At 37.4% G+C, this 24,463-nt stretch overlaps 1 protein-coding gene across 5 annotated transcripts in view; it reads right to left on the bottom strand.

Moving 5' to 3' along the window:
• LOC149842380 (mechanosensitive ion channel protein 1, mitochondrial-like) overlaps positions 1 to 24,463 on the bottom strand; it is an 82,711-nt gene that overhangs the window by 12,989 nt on the left and 45,259 nt on the right. For 3 of the 5 annotated variants that reach the window (XR_016430772.1, XR_016430770.1, XR_016430771.1), the window contains exons 6-7: positions 14,583 to 14,725; positions 13,340 to 13,400 (exon numbers count right to left, since the gene is read on the bottom strand). Coding sequence is in view for 2 of the 5 variants with exons in the window: in XM_089999111.1 (XP_089855237.1) it covers positions 14,612 to 14,725 (114 nt within the window). In the remaining 3 variants the exon portion in view is untranslated. The remainder of the gene's footprint in view (positions 1 to 13,339; positions 13,401 to 14,582; positions 14,726 to 24,463) is intronic. The other 2 variants (XM_089999111.1, XM_089999112.1) reach the window with 1 other exon arrangement.

Genomic DNA, 24,463 nt, shown 5'->3' on the forward strand with positions numbered 1-24,463 from the left:
ATGGATGATTTTTTATTCACATATGCATGTTGTGCACACGTTGATTTTCAGCCTGGCCGACCCATGTACTTGATTTTGAACATGTACATGGATCAGCCAGCATATAATCAACATGTTTATTTTCAGTTCGTCCGACCCATGTACATGGTGGATAAGCCAACATGCTGGATACGTGTGTGCACAGGTCTGTCTGACCCATGTACATGATTATGATCATGTACATGGATCAGCCAACATGTTGTATACACATGTGTACAGGTCTGGCCAACCCATGTACATGATTATGAACATTTACATGGGTACATGATTATGAACATGTACATGGATCAACAAGCATGTTGTATACGCATGTGTACAGGTCTGGCAGACCTATGTACATGATTATGAACATACACATGGATCAGCCAGCATATTATATATAGGTTTATTTTTAGCCTAGCTGGCACATGTACATGATCCTGATCATTTACCTAGATCAGCCAACATGCGGACTACGTGCGTTATGTAGGTCTGGCAGACTCATGTACATGATTCTGATCATGAACATGGATCAGCCAGCAGCCTATTTACATGGTTATTTTTAGCTTGGTCGACATCATGTACATGGATCAGACCAGCTCTGAAGATGTTCACATATGATAGGTCAATCCATATACATGAATATGATTCGTGGATTGCATATTTATTGTTATGGTCAATACAGGTACATGATTATGATCATGTACATAAATCGAACCAGCAGTGGTAAATTTAATGCATAGTCGATTTGAGTATATGAAATTGGTCATGTACATAAATCTGATCAGAATATGTATTTTCTGATATGGTACATGAATCTGATCCTAAATCGATCAGTTTACAATTGTGCATATCATACGCATGAATATGAAATTAATTAAATGTTTACCTGACTTGATCTTATGCATGTTTGGTTGATCATGTGCATATATTTGATTATGAATGGTGTAGTCTGCAAGCATTGCATTCGCTTGCGTATATACTTGGCTTAATGTGAATTCCTTTTGTATTTTGAATATGTATTGTGAACAAGTTTGGAAATTGTGTGTTGCATGTTCACTGAAATTTTGTAATTTTGCATAAATCACTTTCTAGATGTATAAGTATTTAGATATGAACCATTGCGGGCCGTGTAGGCGAGGAGTATGTATTGCTCCAATGTTGATTTTATTTTTGCATTGCAAAATTTATTTCTAAAAATTATTGGTTTTTCAAATTTAATTATACTGTTAAATTGTATAGGTTAAGGCCCAAAATTGTTTTTGCATGTTGATTTGCAAAGCGGTTCTTGCATAAAGAACTTGAAATTTTATTTCAAATGGTAAAAAAGACCAAAAAGTGTAATTAATATCTTTCTTAATGTTCCTTCCTCAATGTAAAAATCTTGGATGGCGGTCATGGGGGACAGTGATGATACTAAAACTCTGTCTGTGATTGTGCCTCTGAACCCGATATGATGGTTCACCTCCCGGCCACGATTTTAGAAAGATTAAGACACTTTGCCTAAGGGTGGCGTTGTTGACTCAGTTATAATTATTGTTATACCAATAAAGTGGCATCAGTAGATGCTAATTTTCTTGATGTCCCGGCATTAGATGTTGATTTTTAATGCTCTTATTAATAGTGTAGATTCATGATATCGGTCGAGAAAAAAGTGTGAAACTCAGTAATAAAATACAATTTGTGTATTAAGCTACAACTGAGAACCTAACTTGAACTTGAAAATTAAACTTGTGTGCATTTAATAGGGACATGCATGCAAAAGCAACTCTGATAAATCACTTAATAAGTTATACATGCATGTGCATTGAATCATGCATATTTTACTGTTTAGCATTAGTTTATGCATCTTTGCCTATTTAGCCTTGCATGATATTTGAGTTTCTATGATAATTGGTTAAATGCTTAAATGAAAAGATAGTTGTGGTAAGTTATTGCTTGTGATTCCTCTGAAATTTATGCATGAATTTATTTATGTTATTTCCTTTACTGTTTGGATTTTTAGAAGAATTCGTATGAGAACTTTGGTTCTTACCCGTTTTCTTAAAATTGTTTTACAGGCATAGATGCTCAGTGATATCTTGGACTGGCTAGTTGGAGACTGCGAGACTTGTAACTGGTGTCTGAGTTCTGACCAGATGGCATGGATTTGAGATAGACGATTTTTATGTCTTAGATATTGGACATTTTGAATAAAATGGTTTGAGGGGCGATCCTCTCTCAACTTTCCATATTGAAAAAAAAGCTCAGATGTCATGGACATTCATTCTATCAAACTTGTTTTTTGGAGAAAAAAAACCTTGGGAAGCCTATCTAGTGTTCGGACAGAACATCCTATAAAGTGTTCTGGCCAACCAAGCCACATAGTAGCAGCAGCCCTCTCCCCAGCAAACACTATCAGGTTATTTCAAAAATAAGTGTTTTGCTCACCCTAACATCGTGTCCATCCATTTACCGGATGAATGTCACCTCGCAAACAACTTTTTCATTAACGGCATCAATTGTTCACCTTTTCAAATCTAAAATAATAATACAATATTTATACGAACCCAAAAAGGCATGCCTGCCTTTTGAGGACTGTCTTAGATATGATTCTCTCTCTCCACACCAAGCCACCGACAAACCACCACCAGCAGCAGCAGCACGCCTTTTCAGACGATCTAATCTAACCACCAGGATGTCATCCATGACCTAGTGATTGATTACTATAGAAAGCAGCTGGCCACGGCCTCCTCCGACACCACCATCAAGACCATTGGTGTCTCCTCAGAGTCCACTTGTTTTATTAAATCCGACTAAACAGATTCAGATTCTATCAGTTTGTCAGAACTGAATCCAAATCGTTTACATCCCTGCTGCCCATAGTCTATAGTTGTGGTCCCTGTCACTACTGAAAGAGACCTGTAATAGGACAGCCAACATTTGGGTCTAAAACGCAACTCGGATCGTGGTCCTACCATGTGCACAAAGTAGTAGTGTTATAGGGGTTGAAAAGAGAGACTTACATCTGTCAAAAAACTGCATTCTGACCAAAGGTGGGCTCCGCTTGTCTGGCAGGAGCAGTTAGTGCTCGTCACCTTGTGTTGAGATGTTGCAAGTTCGAATCTCAATGGTATGGTTGTATAACTGGTAGGGGTCTGCCTAACCCCAGCTTTCTCTGTCGAAAAATTAAGAAACTGCATTATGTGGACTTTAGTTTTTAGCGGTTATGGCCTAAGTCACAAGTAGGGGTGTCAGCGAGTTGGGTTTACCCGGACCAAACCCTATAGGTATGGTGACAAATAAGAAGACCCAATTAAGACCCGGATCTGGACTCGAAAGTCCAATTAATACATGGACCCAAGTATAATTTGTGAAATTTTATACCAGACCCAGGCCCAACCCGAGTTCCGATTAAGACCCACAAATTTTCAATGTAAAAATGGTTGATTTTATTGATTTAGTTTGATTCAATGCATGAAATGGTTTGTGGTTTGGTATATTAAATTTGTGATGTGTCCCAAATCCTCAGGTGAGTTCCCATAATTGTTTTAAAAAAAAATCCACTATTTTCGAAGGTCAGTTAAGGCCATCACACCGACCCCTCAGCCCGGTCATCCTTTTTAGGGGTGTGCATGAATTGCAAGACCAGAGACCAGTGGCCAACGAGTACAGATGTTTGTGCCCCTGGGAAGGAAATCCCTCCCGATGAGCACCTCAAGCACCCTCGATTTTCTGCTGCTTTAGCTCCCGACGATGGCAACCTATAGCAAGTTGATCGTCGACGAGCTCCCAAGCTGCGCGAAGATGACCTGGAGCTTGTTGACGATCGGGATCACCCACTGCCCCATCGAACTGACCCCATCAAACTGTCATCGCCGGATGTGAGATGGGTAGTGGTGATGGTGAAATTGTGGGTGGTGGTGGTGAGATGTCGTGAGATGGGTGGTGGGGAGCATTAAAATAAATTTTCTCTTGGTAAGGAAACATTCCACCCCCTGAAGGAATGTTTCCTATCAAAAAGTGTACTTTTTAGAAAAACTCTCTCGGCGAAAAAGTCTTTCTCATTTGGAAGGGTCGGAAAATCCGTACAGATTTTCCATTTTGCATTACTTTTCTTACATCTTTCTCGCTTCCAAACGTGCCCTAAATGTTCCTCTAGAAGCATATTATTTCATGTGATTTCAAATGTAAACCTTTTTTTGTCTGCAGAGGTGGACTATGACCATAGTGACAAAAGTTAAAAAACGGGAAAATATCGGCAGTCAAAAACTCGAGAGATTTTGAAATCTTTCAAAAATCTCGCATTTTTTTTCAAAAAAATCTCGACAATAAAAAACAAATTAAAATATATAAAAATTTAATTTTTATAAGAAAATATAAATAAAACACATTTAAAAAGAAAAATCTTGAGGGTTTTCACGATAAATATTAGTTAAAAATGTAAATATCGCAATATTTGTCACAAATTGAAAGTCTCGTGAGAAATTACCGTTTTAAACTTTCAAGCAATTTCTCACGATATTATCGCGAGATTTTTTTAATGTGATATATGTGGTAAGTGTTCATACTTGTTAATTTCAAGAAAACAGAATTCCCATAGAGAACTCTAAACCCTAAACCAATCCTTTGGTTCCTGCTTAGTCATTTGAGTCCTATTCAAATCAATAGTCCCTACCAAGAACATGTCCTAAACAAGCATTATACAACTTGCAAAGCTTAACTTATTAGTTTGTAATGTACTATGTAGATCAAGAGGACCATACAGCACATGCAAACTGACACGCTAGAGAACTAGAACCAGTTTTTGAATTTTGGATAAAGCTATAGAGATTACCAAGTCTGCATTCAAGCCTCAACAAAAATTAATTTGATTTTTTAGCAGGAGCACGAGTAGGGTTCCTGAAAATATTTTCTGAATCAGATGCCTCGAAGCCACCACAATGTTGTTTCAACAGAAAATAGAGAGAAGGAGAAAGGGATGCAAAGGAAAAACAACCTCACTTGCAATAAGTGTACCCTAATGGTATTATATGCAACACAATATACATTGGGTTTAAAATACAAACAAATTACAAAATATGCCGTTACAATATAAAACATGATTACGTGACCAGACGCATGGATCTGGATCCAATCCAGATCTAGTAACGCCCTATGTCACATGGGTGCGGGTGTGACACGGGTGCGGCGCGATTTTAAAATTTTTGGACACGGGGACTCTGCTATATATATATATATTAAAAAAAAGTGCAAAGGTCTGGGACTGTGCACAGTCTGTGACTGTGCACAACACAGTCACTGTGCACAGTACAACCTCTTTTTATATATTTTTTTAAATAAAAAATAAAAAAATTTGTTTTTTTTTAGTTTTTTCACCTTGCAAATGGACATATGTGGACTCAATCAACGTTGACCGAGTCTAAAACAAGGACGGACTCGGCATCGACTCGTTGACCGAGTCTGACTCGGCATTGACCGAGTCTGACTCGGCATTGACCGAGTCCGGGCCGTGTCCGAAGCCGCACCTGTGTCGGGGCGTGTCGACTCGGGTGCGGCGCCTCCCTAGCCGAGTCCGTGTGACTTAGGTTACGCCTAATCACATTTTATCACCCTCCCTCAAGTTGTGCATGGTCTTGTACCATGGACAACTTGTTCTTTAAGAACCAAAATTCATGTCTTGTTAGGCCTTTAGTGAACAAGTCGGCAACTTGACTTTCTGTGCGAATGTGATGAGGCTCAATCTCCTTGTCTTCAACCTTCTGTCTGTTGAAATGTTGATCTATCTCAATATGTTTTGTGCGACCATGCTGTATTGGATTATAAGCAATGTTAATAGCACTCTAATTATCAAAAAACAAAAATGATTGAGAAATTCCTTCTCCTAGAGCAGCTAGAAGATGTCTGAACTAAGTAGCTTCAGTCGTCCCGGCTGCCATAGACCTGTATTCTACTTCAGTACTGGATCTAGCAACAACTATTTGTTTTCTGCTACTCCATGACACCAAATTTCTTCCAATGAATATACAATATTTAGAAACAGATCTCCTCTCATCTGGATCACCTGCCCAATCTGCATTTGTATAAGTGATGATTTTATGCCCCTTATTGTCAGGTTAATTTCTTTGATAGAAAAGACCATCTCCAATGGTTCCTTTCAAAAATCTTAAAATTCTCTTCACAACATCAACATGACTAGTTCTTAGTTCGTGCATAAATTGAGATACCTGATTAACAGAATAGACAATGTCTAGTCTAGCCTGATGAAGGTAAGATACTGAAGCATGCACTGATATGTAGTTGGATCATTATGTAAGTCGCCATCATTAGAGCTTAGCCTTTGATGCAAAACACTAGGAGTGTTTAGGGGTTTACAATCTGCTATTCTTGCCCTACTCAAGAGATCAAGAATGTATTTATGTTGTGTAAGAGTTAAAACATCAACTCTTCTATCCACTTCAACTCCAAGAAAATATCTTAAATCACAAAGATCTTTCATCTTGAAATTTTGCATCAACAATTTCTTTAGTGTCTGAATATGATTGTCTGAATTGCCTATAAGGATTATGTCATCAACATATATAAGGAATAAGGTAGTAACATCTTTATCCTTGAAAATGAACAGGGAATTGTCAAGAGAACATCTGCGAAAACCATAATTTTGAATTTTGAGAGAAAAACTCTCAAACCAAGAACGAGAGGCTTGCTTCAATCCATAAAGGGCTCTTTTTAGTTTGCAGACAAAATCCTTGGGATCTCCTTCAGCATATCCAAGAGGTTGTTCCATGAAAACTTTTTCATTCAGATTTCCATGTAAGAAGGCATTTTTTATATCTAACTGACTCAACTGCCATCCATAATCAACTGCCAAGGATATAACAATCTGAATTGTTCTCATTTTAACCACGAGACTCAAAGTCTCATCATAATCTTGCCCATATTCTTGTGTAAAACCTCGTGCCACAAGTCTTGTTTTATATCTCTCAATGCATCTATCAGGCTTATATTTAATCTTATAAACCCACTTGCACCCCACAACGTTTTTCTCCTCGGGTCTAGGAACAATTTCCCAGGTTTGGCACTCATGTAGAGCCTCCATCTCTTCATTCATAGCCTCTATCCATTTATGGGATTTAATGGCTTGATAAAAGTTGACTGGTTCATCATGCTTCTCAACTTGTAACATAAACATCTGAAAATCTATGGAAAATTATCATAGTTGATCCACCTTTGCATAGGATGATGTATCATTTTTTATCTTCTTAATGGAGGTTGACTCATATTCTGCTCGGTATTGTTTGTGACAGGATCTCTCTCTTTGAACATAGACTTGACCAGAGAATCTCTGAATTTCTCTAGGCCTTTCATTTTCTGAAGTATGTGAAGGTTCCAGATTTTGCCCATTTGAGCTGAATTCTTCACAAAATGGCTGACAAGTCCCCCTTGTTAGAAATCATGGATTCCTCCAGACATACACAAGACTCAGCACAGATTGAAGGGAAAGAACGTGAGGGCTGCAGAATCCTCAATCAGAGGCTGCGGTATTGGGCTTCCCATTAAATACACACCGTTACAATTACTAGGGTACGAAAATACCCATCATACAACAAAGGTAATTTACAATATGCCATTAATGCTATTAATGAACATGTGCTGAAATCTGTAATTAGATAAACACGAATTGGGTTTGGATAAGATCCAAACCCAGTTCGTGAATGATGACTTCTTTTTATCCTCCCTCAAGTTGTACATGGTTTTGAACCATGAACAACTTGCCTTTCAACATCCAGAATTTATCCTTGATAAGTCCTTTGATAAACAAGTCAACAACTTGATCAGTAGTCCGAACAAATTCTGGTTCAATTTCCTTTTCTTCGACTTTCTGTCTTACAAAATGTTGATCAATTTCAATATGCTTGGCACGACTGTCGTAGATAGGATTGAATGACATGTTGAAGGCACTTTGATTGTCACATAAGAGAATACATTTAGATATTGATTCTCCTACTTTTGTCAATAGATGTCTCATCCATGTTACTTCAGTTGTAGCAGCTGCCATTGATCTATATTCAGCTTATGTGCTTGACCTGGCAATAACCCTTTGTTTCCTACTGCTCCACGAAACAAGATTTAGGCATAGGAATGACAGAGTTTCCAATGTGAGAAATATGATGGTGAGACCCATCTCCAGTGACTATACTATTTCTACCAGCATAAGGAATAAGAGTTAGGAGCTTACCAACATCACCAGTGACATGAGTGGCTGCACCAGAATCAACATACCAAGTGCCCTAATCATTTTGTTTCAAATTCAATTCAGCTAGAGCAGATAGTAATAACTCCTTGACTTTGCCACTATTTTTCAATTTGTCTGGCACTTTGCTGGTTCCTGGTTGTTTGTCTTTATTTTGAGGGTTAAACCAGCAATTAGCTTTGATATGCCCCCTTTTATTGCATAGAAAACAGGTTGGTATTGATCTTTGCCTTTGTCCATTGGGTGGAATATTGGGTATAGGTAGGATGCCACGACTTCCTTGTTCATTTCTTTCTTAACCCCTTCTTTCCCGAAAATCAAACCTACCACGTCCTCGTCCATAGACAACTCCTGTGGCAAGAACATCGTGTGCTCCAACTTGGACATGAATATCTTCAGAAAATCCCTTCAAGGTCATCTCATACTGTAAAAGCTTGGCACGCAGATCTTCAAATGTAAGTAAATCTGGCAGACACAATAAAGAAGTAACCATCATATGATAATAAGATCCCAGTCCACTCAAAGTTTACTGAACCATATCTTTGTTGCTAACTGCGCATCCCACGATGGCCAACTGATCTGTAATGGTCTTCATTTTGTTCAAGTACTCCATGATAGTCATGGAGTCCTTCCTCAGCATTTAAAACTCTTTCTTTAAAAATAATACTATGGCCTGAGAAACTTGAGAATATGTCTGAACCAATCAGTGCCATAATTGCAGTGCGGAGCAGTCATTTGGAATTGCCACAAGCAGTTCCTTTGACAATGTAGAAGTAATATAGGCGACCAACGCTTGATCTCGCTTCATCCAGGACACATACTCTGGATTTCTAACATAGGTAATAGAAAAATTTCTCTCAACATTCTTTTCTTGCGGTATGAACTCTAGAGGAACAGGAACAGAAACAGAAACAGAACCATCCAAATGTCCAGAAAGATCCTGACTTCTTATGAATGGTATGATTTGTCGCTTCCAAGTTAAGAAATTAGAATTGGTCAGTTTCTCAGTCACGAGTTGACTAAGAAAGTTTGACGAAAGACCAGGCTGAGAGTGAGGAAAGGAATCCATATTCTATCAAAACCAAAAGAAATAAGAAAGAATAGAGAATAAGAAAATGGCTTTATATTGAATTGTAATAAAATTCAGAACAGAAACTTGATATCAGACAATTTTGCTCCCACTGCCTCTTTTTTTTTTACCCGAATAGGAAGCCAGAACTATGCAGTGAGAATCTGTTCTGAATTAAAACTCAATCAGAGGGGCACGTTACCTTTAAAATAACGTATTTTCTTTAAGAAAATGAGAAAATATAGACAAACAATGCAAAAACAGATTGTGTAGATAGAAAAGAAGACAGATCTAGTGCAAAAACAAATTGCACAGATAGAAAACAAGTCAGATCTGGGATCACTTCCAGATCTGAATCGGATGTGCCCTCAAGGTGCAAAAGAATATGACGCAATCTTATTGAAGCTTTGAAATCACGCAAAGACCAAATGATTCAAATCCAATCTTGCGTGATTTTCTGAAACTGTTGATATATAAGAACACGTGCAACAGTGAGACAGTACGGAGACGTGAGCAGGAAATCAGCAAAACAGCAAACAGAAAATCTGAGTTTTGTATAGAAGGAAATCAGCAAAACAGCAAACAGAGAATCTGGGTTTTGTATAGGATAAATATGTTGGGTTTGGTACGAAGGAGGACCGTAAAGAATAAAAAAAGGGAAATCAGTAAGAGAAGAGGTAGAAGAAAGAAGGAGATCTGTAGAAGAAAGAAGAAGATCTAGGAGATGAGGAAGATTTACCGTTCATAAGAAGATCACGATCCTTAAGGTTGGATCTGAGGCTCTGATACCATGATAGAAATCATGGATTCCTCCTGCCATACACAAGACTCAACACAGGTTAAAGGGAAAGCACGTGAGGGCTGCAGAATCCTCAATCAGAGGTTGCGGTATTGGGCTTCCCATTAAATACACACTGTTACAATTACTAGGGTACAAAAATACCCATCATACAACAAAGGTAATTTACAATATGCCATTAATGCTATTAATGATCATGTGCTGAAATCTGTAATTAAATAAACACAAATTGGGTTTGGATAAGATCCAAACCCAGTTTGTGAATGATGACTTCTTTTCACCCCCTTCTCTTATAAACAATTATGCACTCATCCAGGGATCATAAACTTCAACATTTCGAGGTAAGTCCTTCTCTTGAGACAATGATGTGCTTTCAAAATTTTGTTCATCAAAAACGTTTCTGGAAATATTGATTTGTTTAGTTAAAAGATTGTAACATCTGTATCCTTTATAATCATTCGCATATCCAACAAACCTGCACTTCAGTGCTTTATCCTAGAATTTATTTCTCAGAGACTTGTCAACATACACATAATAAACACAAAAAAAAATATACAAGTCATTATAATCAAGAATTCCTATGAGTAGGCAGTTAATCACATGTCCTGCAGTATGAAAAACTTTTGTCCAAAGATTAATAGGAACATTACTATCATGAAGCATGCTCAGCACTCTCAACAATATAGCGGTGTTTTCGTCCAGCCACTCCATTTTGTTGAGGGGTATGTAGACAAGACACTCGTCTACTTGTCCCATTATTTCGAAGAAAATCAATAAAGTCATTTGAAGAATATTCACCTCACCTGTCACATTGAAAATGTATAATATTAGAAGAGAAACATTTTTTTACGAATGCACAGAAGTCTTGAAACAATCTAAAAACTTCAAACTTGTGTTTCATGAAGTATATCCAGGTGAAGCGAGAATAACTATCAATGAATAAAACATAATATTGACTCCCAAATGAAGAATAAACAGGAGTTGGTCCCCATACATCAGAATACACAATTTCAAAAGCTCTTGATGCTCTTTCATTAACAAGATTAAAAGGAAGTACATGGCTCTTGCATAACTGACAACTTGAGCACTTTTTAGCATCTAAAACAAGGTGACTCTGGAATCAAATTCTCCGACACAAGTTTCTTAATAAAACCATTACTACAATGACTCAAACGACTGTGCCACAAATCTGGCTTATTACATTGAGAAAGACTGAAGACATCTCTATAACGAGACTTAAGATTCTGGGACGCTGGTTCCAAGAAAGGAGACTTCAAGACGGAAGATGAATGTACAGTGGGATCCTCCTGGAAGACGTATATGTTTTCTCATCGTTCCCCCTAAGCGAACGTCTCATTCGTTAGAAGATCCTTGACATACACAGAAGAGGGAGTGAATTCAATGAAAGAATTTGTATCATCAACAAGTTTGGAGAGAGAGACAATATTCTTTTTAACGTTAGGGGCAAGAAGAACATTGGACAAACCAAGGAAAGAACTAGACAAAGGAATTTGTGCACTTTCAATATTAGTGATGCGATGATGTGTGTCATCTCCTATGACTATGCTACTTTTTTCCTAAATAAGGAGATATGTTTGAGAGCTTACCAACATTACTTATGACATGAGTCGTTGCTCTGAAATCCACATACCACTTCCCTTGCTCATTCTGCTTGATAGTCATCTGAGATAAAGTTGTTGCATATCTCCGATAGGTTTTTGTCTCAGATTCTCTTTGTTTTCTGCTTTGTTATTCTTTCCCTTGTTTTGAGGAATAAACCAGCAGTCAGTTTTTACATATCCTTTCTTATTGCATAAAAAGCATGTAGGCACTCATCTGATTCCCTGCATTAAAATATCCTGGAGGATTCATAGTAAGAATGCCACGACCTCCCTGTCCAAAACGATCACGTCCCCTACCACCTTGAAAACTATTACCCCCACGTCCAGAAGTTTAGCTTGTGCATCTAAATGTTCACCACCTTCGGTCATGTTCTTTATGCTTATCTCATACTAAAGAAGTTTAGCTTGAAGATCCTCAAAATTGGGCAGCACTAGCAAGACAGATAAAGATGTAGAGAGAACATGGTATTCTGGTCCCAAACCATTAAAAGTTTGTTGAACCTTTTCCTTGTCTGAGACAACACTTCCAACAATAGCGAGTTGATATGTAACAAACTTTACTTTGTTTAAAAACTCCATGACTGACATTAAGCCTTTCCTAAGCGACTGAAACTCCCTTGTTAAGAATAATACTCTTGCTTCTGAAATCTGGGAATATGTTTGTGCAAGCATGTTCCATAGTTGTGCAGCTGTGCAATCATCCGGTATTGATATCAACACTTCCTTGGATAGCATGGAAGTAATGTAATGTATGCAACCAATGCCTGATCTCGCTTCATCCATGTTGTAAATTTAGGATTTGAAATATAATTAACTGATGCAACTCCTTTATCATCCTTCGATTCCTGCAAAATGGATTGTGATGGGACTGGAATCAATCCATCCAGATGCCCAAAGAGATCTTGCCTCCTTATGAAAGGAACAATTTGTCTCTTCCAAGTCAAAAATTTAGTATAATTAAGCTTTTCGGAGACAAGCTAACTCAGAAAGTTCAAAGAGAGACCAGCATAGGTAGAAGAATCCATTGATTAAAGGAGGAGAAGAGAATAAAATGAAACAGAAGGAAAAGAAAGACTGATTCAGTCAAGTACAAATGTGCAGCAATAAGAAATCAGATTCAGCCAAAATTATGCAAACGTGCCTTTTTTTTTTAAAATAGGCACTTCACCCATCACAGTCTGATTCCTGCGAACACAACAGATGTTGCCGGTATTTATACTGACTGAATATTTAATAAGATAATGAATAATCTATAAGTCGAATGCTTCAAAATACGACAAAGAAATGTTGAAACAAATTCAGAACTTTAAAACAATGGACCGATCAGTTTCACAAAAACTGATCTTATACCAGAACAGACATGATTTAAGATTAGGATCTTGAAAAACAAGAAACACATATTTGACGTCAAAAACAATTATTTAGGGTTTTTGATGGAAAACTTGACGTCTAATAGGGTTTGATACTATTTGAAAGAAATAATCCAAAAGAGAACGGAATGAGAGGAAAGAAGAAGAAAAGGAAGGATTAGATTGAGAAAGAATCAGAAAGGAGAGTTTCTGACTTGAAGATCAAATTTCAGATCTCTAAGGGCATACCTTTTGGAAGAAATCCACAGCCTTGCTCTGATACCATGAAAATATTTTCTGAATCAGATGCCTGGAAGTCACCACAATGTTGTTTCAGCAGGAAATAGAGAGAAGGAGAATGAGAAAGGGATGCAAAGGGACAGCCTCACTTGCAATAGGCATGCCCTAATGGTATTATATGCAACATAACATACACTGGGTTTAAAATACAAACAAATTACAAAATATGCCATTACAATACAAAATGTGATTATGTGACCAAACGCACAGATCTGGATCCAGTTACGCCTAATCACATTTTATCAGTTCCCAAGTTGGCCTATATGAGAAACCATAATTATTTGGTTCTACATATCAACTTGAAAGTCTAGATAGCAGCATGAGTAGAGCAGCTAGATTAGCCTATATGAGAAATCATAATGATCGAGTCCTACCTATCAAATTGAAAAATATGTTGTAATAGAAAAAAAAAGTTCACTTTACTAATAAAGGAGCAATGAGGGGAAATGGTGCACAAAAATATTTTGCTTTAGAAACGTTTTAAAAATGATACATATGTTATGCTAGTTCAAATGCCCTTTTAAAACAGTCAAACGATTGACTCACAATGACCCCGTGACGCATGAGAGAGAGAGAGAGAGATACTTACATGGGGATTCTATGGGAGAAAGATTAGGAAAGCAGACCACATTGGGATCATATGGGGGACATGAGAGAGAGAGAGAGTAGGAAAATCTGACCCAGTTGAAAGTTACCAACATGGGGATGTTAGATTTTATTACACCTCTCTCTCTCTCTTGGATGCATTAATTATCTATAAAAGTTAACCAAATTACAGATGAGCATTGTTATTTGATGTTAAGCATGCTTGAATTTTGTGTGTATGTGTGCTTACTCATCATGTTTGATATATGTGTGTGCACGTGTTTTCTAGTTTAGTATAAAAGAAAGATGCTGAATTAGACAGCATTTAAATGTTTTGATGGATTACTATTAAATCAATTATGGTAGTTAATTCAAATTTGTGCTAGGACATAGCATTCTTGTTGTGGCTATAGTTTCCTTCAACCAAAATAGGACACATCAAGAAAAAAATAGAAATCTAAACCATGATAGAAATTGTGAAAAATACTAATTTCTTTAATACACTTGAATTGTGAAACATAGGACTGCAAAATAATCACTAGACAGAAAATTGTAAAGCCCACAAAATTATGTTGAAGAAAACAAAGTAATGGAAGGAGAAACAAACCATGTAAAACTGTTTTGTGCTTTGCCAAATTAAGGATAGTTGCAGCCCTCTCGGGTGCTTCCAAGATCAGCACCATGTTTTCTGATAATTCGAGCAGATTGCAATAAAATATCTTGCTCTATAGAGTACAACTCGCATTTTCTCTACAACCACAGCCAGTAGTATTATAACTACATTAGGATAATATAATAAAAGATGAATTGAATAATCCATTTTAGATAGGATATGTTCCCCCATATTTCACAGAATTATGGAAGCATGTGTTCATTAGAGTACAAAAAAACTGTATGGTAATGCTATCAAATTTACGCATGGAATAAGACACCTAACAAAGATACACAACAAAAGAAGGTTCATCATGGATGTTTGACAATATCACAAATTTAAGTAAATAGTATAGTTAAGTTGACTAATCATGATGAGTCAAACTAAAGTTGTCAATTGGCTTGGAGTTAGTTTGGATCTGTTTAAACAGGACATGAGTGAAAGAAACAAAACAGAAAAGAAAAAAGAATACAGGTTGGAGTTGAATATGCCCACATTATAATCCAAAGACATTTTCAATTATGAATAAGAGGTGGATGTGATTCACTCCCACTAATACATAAATGGGTGTGCTGCCCAAATTTGACATTTTGACTTGACAAAATAGTGAGCTAAAACTGGAGCAAAGCTACTTTCCAAGCTTTAATATGTATTATATTTCACATATCGCGTTCAGATCATGATCAACCTGACCAAACTGCAACCACAATCCACCCAAGAATTGGTCTGAGCTGGATTACACACTTGTACAACCTGATCCAACATATTGACAGCCACTATCGTTCCTGCTTTATGCAATCACACCAAACTTGGTGATGCAGGAAATCCTCAAAGTGATGATCCCAGAGTGAAGGGGTCAAATGAGGAGCCCCAACAGATCAACTGATCTTGTTTCTTTTGCCATTCTTTAACCAGCAAAGCAAAGCCTTCCTGACAATGTCATAGATGATATGAACTCTAATTATATAAGTGATATATGCATTTAGAGTTCTAACCATATGTTGTATTTCCTTCATGCCATGGCTAATAATAATATGAACGTCAGCCATGCTATTGGCTAAGCCCAAAAGAACACCATTTGAGGGGGGGGGGGGGGGGGGGGGAATAAAGAACATCCTCATGTTATATATAACCATTCTAAAGCATTCCATTTAGAGGGCCAACAAAAGCTGCTAACCCATGAGAAAGTTATCATTTTTCTTACATGGATTAAACTTTTGGGTGGGGAGAGAGAGAGAGATCTAACCATTCCACTTAGAGGGCCAACAAAAGCAGTTAACTCATGATAAAAGTTGTCATTCTTCTTCCATTGATTAAACTTTTGGGTGAAGAGAGAGAGTTTCTGCCCCAAGTTGTGTGAAAGACCAACAAAAGCTGCTAACCCATGAGAAAGTTATTATTTTTCTTACATGGATTAAACTTTTGGGTGGGGAAAGAGAGAGAGAGATCTAACCATTCCACTTAGAGGGCCAACAAAAGCAGTTAACTCATGATAAAAGTTGTCATTTTTCTTCCATTGATTAAACTTTTGGGTGGAAAGAGAGAGAGTTTCTGCCCCAAGTTGTGTGAAAGACCAATGGATGGACATATTGCCAGATGTATAGCTACAGAACATGATGGATGGAAGATAGCTCGTTCGTCAGGCTTTCACCAATGAGGAAAGGGTTTGATACAAGAGTAGGTAAAAGAATTCTTATTGAAGAAAAAGGGGTATAAAAGTTATTTTTATATTGTACATGACATAGTTAATTGGATGAACATTAGTCAAAGGGGTAGTTATGGGTAGATCTAGGAAATGAACTGAGAAGCTCACAGCTCAGCTTGGTTTAGCTCGTTCATGTTCGTCAAATGGGCTCAGCGAGATGAGCTGCGAGCAGCTCATATAATGTAAATGATCGAAGTGCGAACAATGGTTTGTCTCAGCTTGGCTCATCTAGGCTAATAGAAAGAGAATATATATCATATATATGTGAAATAAGACATAAAAAGTATGGGTAAGTGGTCAATATGTATGGCATGTGATAGAAAGGTTTGGTGTTCGAATCTTGTTGGTGATATTCTCTTTAAATATGTGACTTTTTTTTAACACAATCCAACTCCAGTTCGGCTCGTCTGGCTCGGTCTTGACTCGCCTAGACCTTAGCCCGAGCTCGAGCCCAAGCTAGGTCAACTGGTAAACAAGCCAAGCCTGAACAAGTTGTGTTTGGTTCATCAACTCATTTACCAGCCTTAGTTATTGGTTAAAGATTTACAAGCGAGGGATGTTTTTGAAGAAGGAAAAAAGGAGTTCCTTTTTCAATTTCCTTTTTTTTTCTTTGGGGAAGGCATAAGTTACCCTAGAAGGGTACTTGGGCTATTGAGCCCAAGGTGCCAAATGTTGTAGGCACATGTGAGGTAACGTCACAAAACTTTTAATGAAAATAACTCATAACCCATTTAAAATCGAGCCTACCTTGGAGAGGGTAGGTGCTACAAAACTCTGATGGATCCCGTTTTATCTTGCTTCGAGCGACAATGGATTAGTTTATCCCTAATGCTCGGAGTTAGGGGGCCGAACTACCAATTTTGTCCTAGGTGGTAGCTCCATGTTCTTCTGCAGAAATTATGATGCATTTTGTTCTGGTTTGGCCTCTGGGGTTCTCTCTCAGTCCTTGTTCCACCCCTTTGGATTTAAGTTTCAATTAGATTACTCGGGTTATTAAAATACATAACAATGGACCCCGGATAATTTCTTCTGTTACGATTACAGTAGCTTTGCGTGTGCCCAAAGGAAAAATAACATGAGAAACAAAATAAGAAATTAGTATAAAATTACTTTATGTTCGGTTGTATTAATTTATGCTTTGATGAGGTTGTTTCTATTTAGCAAGTTTATTCTTGTTTGGATATTACTGAATAGATTTACTTGTGTTATTGATTTCTTGAATTGACTTATGTTCTAGTATGAAAATGTGTTGCATATTTTTGAGATAAGTATGTATGTTTATGCATCCTTGATACTGAGTACCCACGTATCACTACTATGCTCAAACTAGATGTAGTATGACTCTACTATTTAACAGATCAGGTGAAGAGTAAATAGTGTTGGAGCGGTTGGGGATGTTGTGGGGGCACCATTGGAGCGGTTGGGGATGTTGTGGGGGCACCATGATTCATGAATTTTTGATGTTCTCGGGATAGCTCTTAAACAATTTAATTATTTTTATTTAAACTCGTTTGTAAACAAACTTTTAATTTATTAAATGTTGGAATTTATTTGAGTTATGGAATGATATCGTTTAACAGGAATGCTTGACATGAATGACTATTACGTGTATGAGATGTTTAACCCAAAAACTAAATTAATTATTTTTGTTGTGTTTAAAAAAATGATCATATTTTTCGGGTTAAAGTCTCGGGACTGAAACTTTAAGCCAAAAAATATGACCATTTTTTTTAAATACAACGAAAATAATTAGCTTAGTTTGTTGGTTAAACATCTCAAGCACGTAACAGGCATTCATACCAAACAATATCATTTCATAACTCAAATAAAGTCTAACATCAAATAAACTAAAAGTTTGTTTACAAACGAGTTTAAATAAAATTGATTAAATTATTCAAGAGCTATCCTGGGAGCATCAAAAATTTGGGAATCATGATGTGACGCCCGTGTAATGAGATACGCGAAAATACAAAAGGTTCAATAATGAACCAAATAACACAAGCACTTAACGTGCAAAACACACAAACCCACTATGGGGTGAATGCCAAAAGGCAAAAAAAAATGAATATTATTAAGGAGATAATGTGAGAGAACTCCACCAACTCTTGAGAGGGGAGACCCCTTTATATACACAAAAGAGAGGGTCCATTAGGGCTCACACAATAGACGTTGGCGAGCCCCAACGGTCATTAATATGACCGTTGGGGACCCCAACATCTATTTGAGTGGGGCCCCTAATGGTCCCTTACACGAATAAAAAAATTTAATAAAAAATAAAAAACAAAGATAAGAAAATAGAAAAACCTAAAAGATTTAAAAAATACATAGTGAAAGGACCAAAATACCCCTATCAGGTATTTTGATATGAATACACAATATATATATATATATTAACATCCCTCCTCAAACTTTATGAGGAGAAAACCGAAAGTTTGCTAAGAAGAAACAAGAAACGAGGAGTTGAAAGCGCTTTGGTGAAGAAGTCAGCCAACTGATATTCTGATATAACATAAGGCAATGTAATAGTTCCTCTAAGGTATTCATCTCGAACATAGTGACAGTCCATTTCAATATGCTTGGTGCACTCATGAAAGGTATGATTGCTTGCAATGTAGATTGCATTTTTGTTGTCACAACACATCTTTGAAAAAGCTGATATGATGATCCTCATGTCATAAAGAAGACTTGTAAGCCATACAATCTCCATGATTGTAGTTGCTATGGCACGATATTTAGTTTCTGTTGATGACAAGGATATTTTTGTTGCTTCTTGCACCTCCAAGAAATAAGTGAATCTCCTAAGAAAATACAAAAACCAGTAGTTGAGATTCGATCATTGGGATTACCTCCCCAATCTGCATCAGTATAAGCAGTTAAATCAAAAGATAAAGAAGAGGATAAGAAAAGCCCTTTTAGATAGTGTTCTTGATGTATCACACAATTCTCACGACAATTGCCATATGAACTGTCGTAGGGGCATGCTGAAGCTGGCTTACTGCATGAACATGAGCGATATCCGATCAGGTGATAGACAAATAAGAGATCAAATTATAATGAAATGGTGGTCTTCAACAAATGCACGAATAACTCACAAACAAGTGTCTATTGGAGACACTACAAGCATGACCCTTAAAAGGGTATAAAAGGAAGAACACTCAAAAAATAAATAATACTTTATTCATGCACAAAATGCTTAAGAAGCATAGTAATATATGTTAAGTAGTCGTCGCATATCGGTAGTTTAGTAACTACTCATATGCGTCAGGGGCATTATTATAAATAAGGTGTGTCTAATCTCTCTATTTAAGTGAGATTAGACCTAATTATCAATATACGATTCTTTTCTTCTTCTCTCTTTCTCTCTCTCTCCTTTTCCTTTTTTTTTGTTTTCAGGCAGTCACCCTAGCTGACTTCAACATGGTATCAGAGCCATCCACCCTGGGTGCCTAACATCGCTGATGACGACGTTGCTCAGCCGCCGCCGTGAGACATCGTTGCCTGAAGACGCCTCTGCAGTATCGCTGGGGTGGCCTCCGTAAGCAGGTGACGCGAACGACGGCTACTTAACATATGGTCTCAAACAGAGTCTCCGTCCATGGTTCTCCAAGTTGGTTGAGGTCATGTCAGCATTTGGGTTTGTCCGCTCTGCCTCAAATCACTCTCTTTTTATTAAAAAGACCTGCATAGGGATTAAGGTCATGATAGTATACGTTGATGACATTATAGTCACAGGAAGCAGTGAAAAAGACATTTCTGACACAAAGTTCTATCTTCAGAAACACTTTGTGACTAAGGATTTGAGACCACTCAGATATTTCTTAGGCATAGAGGTTGCAAGGAGTAAAGATGGATTGGTTCTGTCACAACGGAAATATGTCTTGGATCTGCCGAAGGAGACAAGGATGTTAGGTGCCAAACCTGCAAGGTTCCTATGGATCCCAAGTCTCATATGTTTGATGAAAAATCTGAGTATGTGAACTGAAGCCGTTATCGCTCCTTGGTTGGCAAGCTATTATATGTGACTGTGACCAAACCTGACATATCTTTCGCAGTGAGCAAGATAAGTCAATTTATGGACAAACCTACAAAGACTCACTAGGATGATGCTATGATGATTCTCAAATATCTAAAGTTCTCCCCTGGTAAAGGACTATGGTTTAAACAAAATCCGTCTTTAGATGTTACTGCCTATTTAGATGTAGATCATGCAGGGTCGGTTGTTGACAGAAAGTCCACAACTGGATTCTATGTGTTTGTTGGAGGGAATCTGGTTACTTGGAGAAATAAGAAACAAACTGTTGTTGTCAGGTCGAGAGCTGAGTCAGAATATCGGGCTATGGCTCAAACTGTTGCTGAGATGATGTGGGTTAAATCTGTGTTGACTGATCTTCAAGTGAAAGTCTCATTACCTATGGAGATGATATGTGATAATAGAGTTGCTACCTATATTGCTAATAACCCAGTATTTCATGAATGGACAAAGCATATTGAGGTGGATTGTCACTATGTATGTGACCTGGTCCAGATTGGGTACATTTGCACCAAGCACATATCTTCAGAGAACCAAATTGCTGATGTCTTCACAAAACCTTTAGCGAGTTCAAATTTTTCGAGATGTGACAAGCTGAGCATTATTGATATATATACTCCAGCTTGAAGGAGAGTGTTAAGAAGTAGTCGTCATATATGGGTAGTTTAGTAACTACTCATATGCAACAAGGGCATTATTGTAAATAAGGTGTGTCTAATCCCTCTATTTAAGTGAGATTAGACCTAATTATCAATATATGATTCTTCTTTTCTCTCTTTCTCTCTCTACTTTTCCTTTTTCTTTGTTCTGTTTTCAGGCAGAACAAGGGCATTATTGTAAATAAGGTGTGTCTAATCCCTCTATTTAAGTGAGTTTAGACCTAATTATCAATATATGATTCTTCTTTTCTCTCTTTCTCTCTCTACTTTTCCTTTTTCTTTGTTCTGTTTTCAGGCAGTCGCCCTAGCCGACTTCAACAATATACATTGAAGGGGTTCACCTCTATATATACAAAAAAATAGAAGAGAGAGGAGAGCTCATTTTGAGCTCTCCAAAAGAGACGTTGGAAAAATATCTAGTTCTTAACACTCCCCCTCAAACTTACGGGATTAAATATCTAGTTCCTATTGAACTAGATGTTAAAAAAGAAAAAGTAGAAAAATAGAAAAAGAAAATAATAAAAGAAAAAATATAATAATAATATTAAATAATATATATGTATTACAGTTTACATTTTAACACTCCCCCTTAAACTTATAGTACAATGAGCGAAAGTTTGTCTAAAAGGAAGTGAAATCTGGGAGCAGGGAGAGGCTTGGTGAAGAAGTCTACTAATTGATATTTTGATGTAGCATATGGCAGATAAATGGTTTCATGTAAGTATTCCTCTCTGACATAGTGATTGATCATCTCAATGTGTTAAGTGCGCTCATGGAATGTCCGGTTGCTTGCAATGTAGATCACACTTTTGTTGTCACAACACATCTTTGAAGTTTGCGTTGTTTCAGCTCCCATATCCGCTAGCAATCGTCTGAGCCAAACAACCTCTATAGTGGTGGTTGCCATGGCGCTGTATTCAGCTTCGGTGGAGGAAAGAGAGACCTTCTGCTGCTTCTTGGACGTCCACGAAATTAAGGCTTCACCAAGGAATACACAAAAGCCAGTAGTTGGGTGCCTATTAATGGGATCACCTCCCCAGTCAACATCAGTATACAACAACAACAACAATTGCGCCTTCATCCCAAAACCATTGGGGTCGGCGATATGAACCAAAAAAGAAAATTATTCTAGGTCTTCCACATAAATCCTTCTCCTCCAATCATTTCTATCCAATGCCATGTCCTCGATGAGGTTCAAAGCATTCATATACTTTCCTATCATCTCCATCCATGTCTTCCTAGGCCTACCCCGACCTCTTTTAACTAATATATTTTCCCATTTCTCCATCTTTCTAACTGGAGCATCATTAGGCCTTCGCTGAATATGTCCAAACCACCGTAAACAATTCTCTCTCATCTTATTTTCAATGGGTGCAACGCCTACCTTCTTACGAATCTCCTCATTCTGAATCTTATCTTTTATTGTATTTCCACACATCCATCTAAGCATACGCATCTCAGCTACACTCATTTTTTGAATATGGTGTCTCTTGGCAGCCCAACATTCTGTACCATATAGTAAAGTGGGCCTAATAGTCGTCCTATAAAACTTTCCCTTCAACCGCAATGGCATTCTACGATCGCACAACACTCCAGTTGCACTTTTCCATTTCATCCACCCAACCTTTATCCTATGATTTACATCTCCATCAACTTCTCCATACTTTTGAATGATAGATCCCAAATATTTGAAACAATCATCCACCGGTATTTCTTGCTCACCAAGCTTCACTACACTCCCGTCACTACTTCGTTGCTTACTAAACCGACATTCCATGTATTCTGTCTTACTCTTACTCAACTTAAAACCTCTTGCTTCCAATGTCCGTGTCCATAAGTCTAACTTAGCATTAACCCCAGCTCTAGACTCATCAATCAAAACAATATCATCACCAAACACCACGGCACATTTTCTTGAATTGATCTCGTAAGCTCATCCATCACTATAGCAAATAGGAAAGGGCTTAAAGCAGATCCTTGATGTAACCCAACCGTTATAGGAAAATTGGTTGTCACCCTTCCACAAGTGCGGACATTGGTTACTACTCCTTCACATATATCTTTAATTATACTAATGTACTTGAGAGAAACACCTTTCTTCATCATTGTCCACCAGAGAACGCCCCTAGGTACTCTATCGTATGCCTTCTCCAAATCAATAAAAACCATATGCAAATCTTTGTTCCTCTCTCTATATCTCTCAATAAGTTGTCTAAGAAGATGTATAGCTTCCATAGTTGATCTTCTAGGCATAAAACCAAATTGATTCTCCGATATCATGACAACCTTCCTCAACCTAGACTCAATCACCCTCTCCCAAAGTTTCATAGTATGACTCATGAGTTTTATACCACGATAGTTTGTGCAATCTTGTATATCACCCTTATTCTTATATAGAGGCACCAAAGTACTCTTCCTCCACTCATTAGGCATCTTATTTGTCCGCCAATTCTTGTTAAAAAGATTTGTCAACCATTCTAAACCTTTCTATCCCAAGCATTTCCAAGCCTCAATAGGTATACCATCTGGGCCAACTGCCCTTCTTGATTTCATTTTCTTCAAAGCCTCTGCAATTTCTTTCTTTTGAATCTTGCGCATGAAGTCATGATTCATCTCATGAAAAGGAATTGAGAAGTCTCCAAGATCCTGCTCATTACTTCCATTAAATAGCTTATTAAAATAATCTTTCCATCTCTCCTTAATCTCCTCATCTTTGACTAAAACCCTTTGCATTTCATCTTTGATACTATAGCGAATAAGAAAGGGCTTAAAGCAGATCCTTGATGTGACCCAACCGTTATAGGAAAATTGGTTGCCACCCCTCCACAAGTGCGGACATTGGTTACTACTCCTTCATACATATCTTTAATTATACTAATGTACTTGAGAGAAACACATTTCTTCATCATTGTCCACCAGAGAACGTCCCTAGGTACTCTATCGTATGCCTTCTCCAAATCAATAAAAACCATATGCAAATCTTTGTTCCTCTCTCTATTTCTCTCAATAAGTTGTCTAAGAATATGTATAGCTTACATCAGTATATGCAATTAAATTTAATAAAAATGAAGCAGGCAAGAAGAGTCCTCGTGAAAGAGAGGATTTTAAGTATCTAATAATATGCAAAACTGCTCTCATATGCACAGAGATGGGAGCATGCCGAAACTGACTGGCTGTATGAACAACATGCGTTATATTTGTCCTAGTAATGGAAAGATAAGAAAGAGCTCCAATAAGTTGTCTGTAAGTAGGATCATCAAGAAGTTCTCCATCATTCATTTTAACATTGACAACTTTTGAAGGGTCCACTTTCTTATCATTTGTAATTTCAGACCTGAAAACAATATCAAGAGCAAATTTAGATTGAGATATCAAATACCCCTGAGGGGAATAAGCGACTTCAATGCTTAAAAAATATCTTAATAAACCTAAGTCAGTCATT

The sequence above is a fragment of the Nuphar pumila genome, chromosome 3, assembly GCF_984573655.1.
Source record: "Nuphar pumila chromosome 3, dmNupPumi1.hap1.1, whole genome shotgun sequence".
Lineage (NCBI taxonomy): Eukaryota > Viridiplantae > Streptophyta > Magnoliopsida > Nymphaeales > Nymphaeaceae > Nuphar > Nuphar pumila.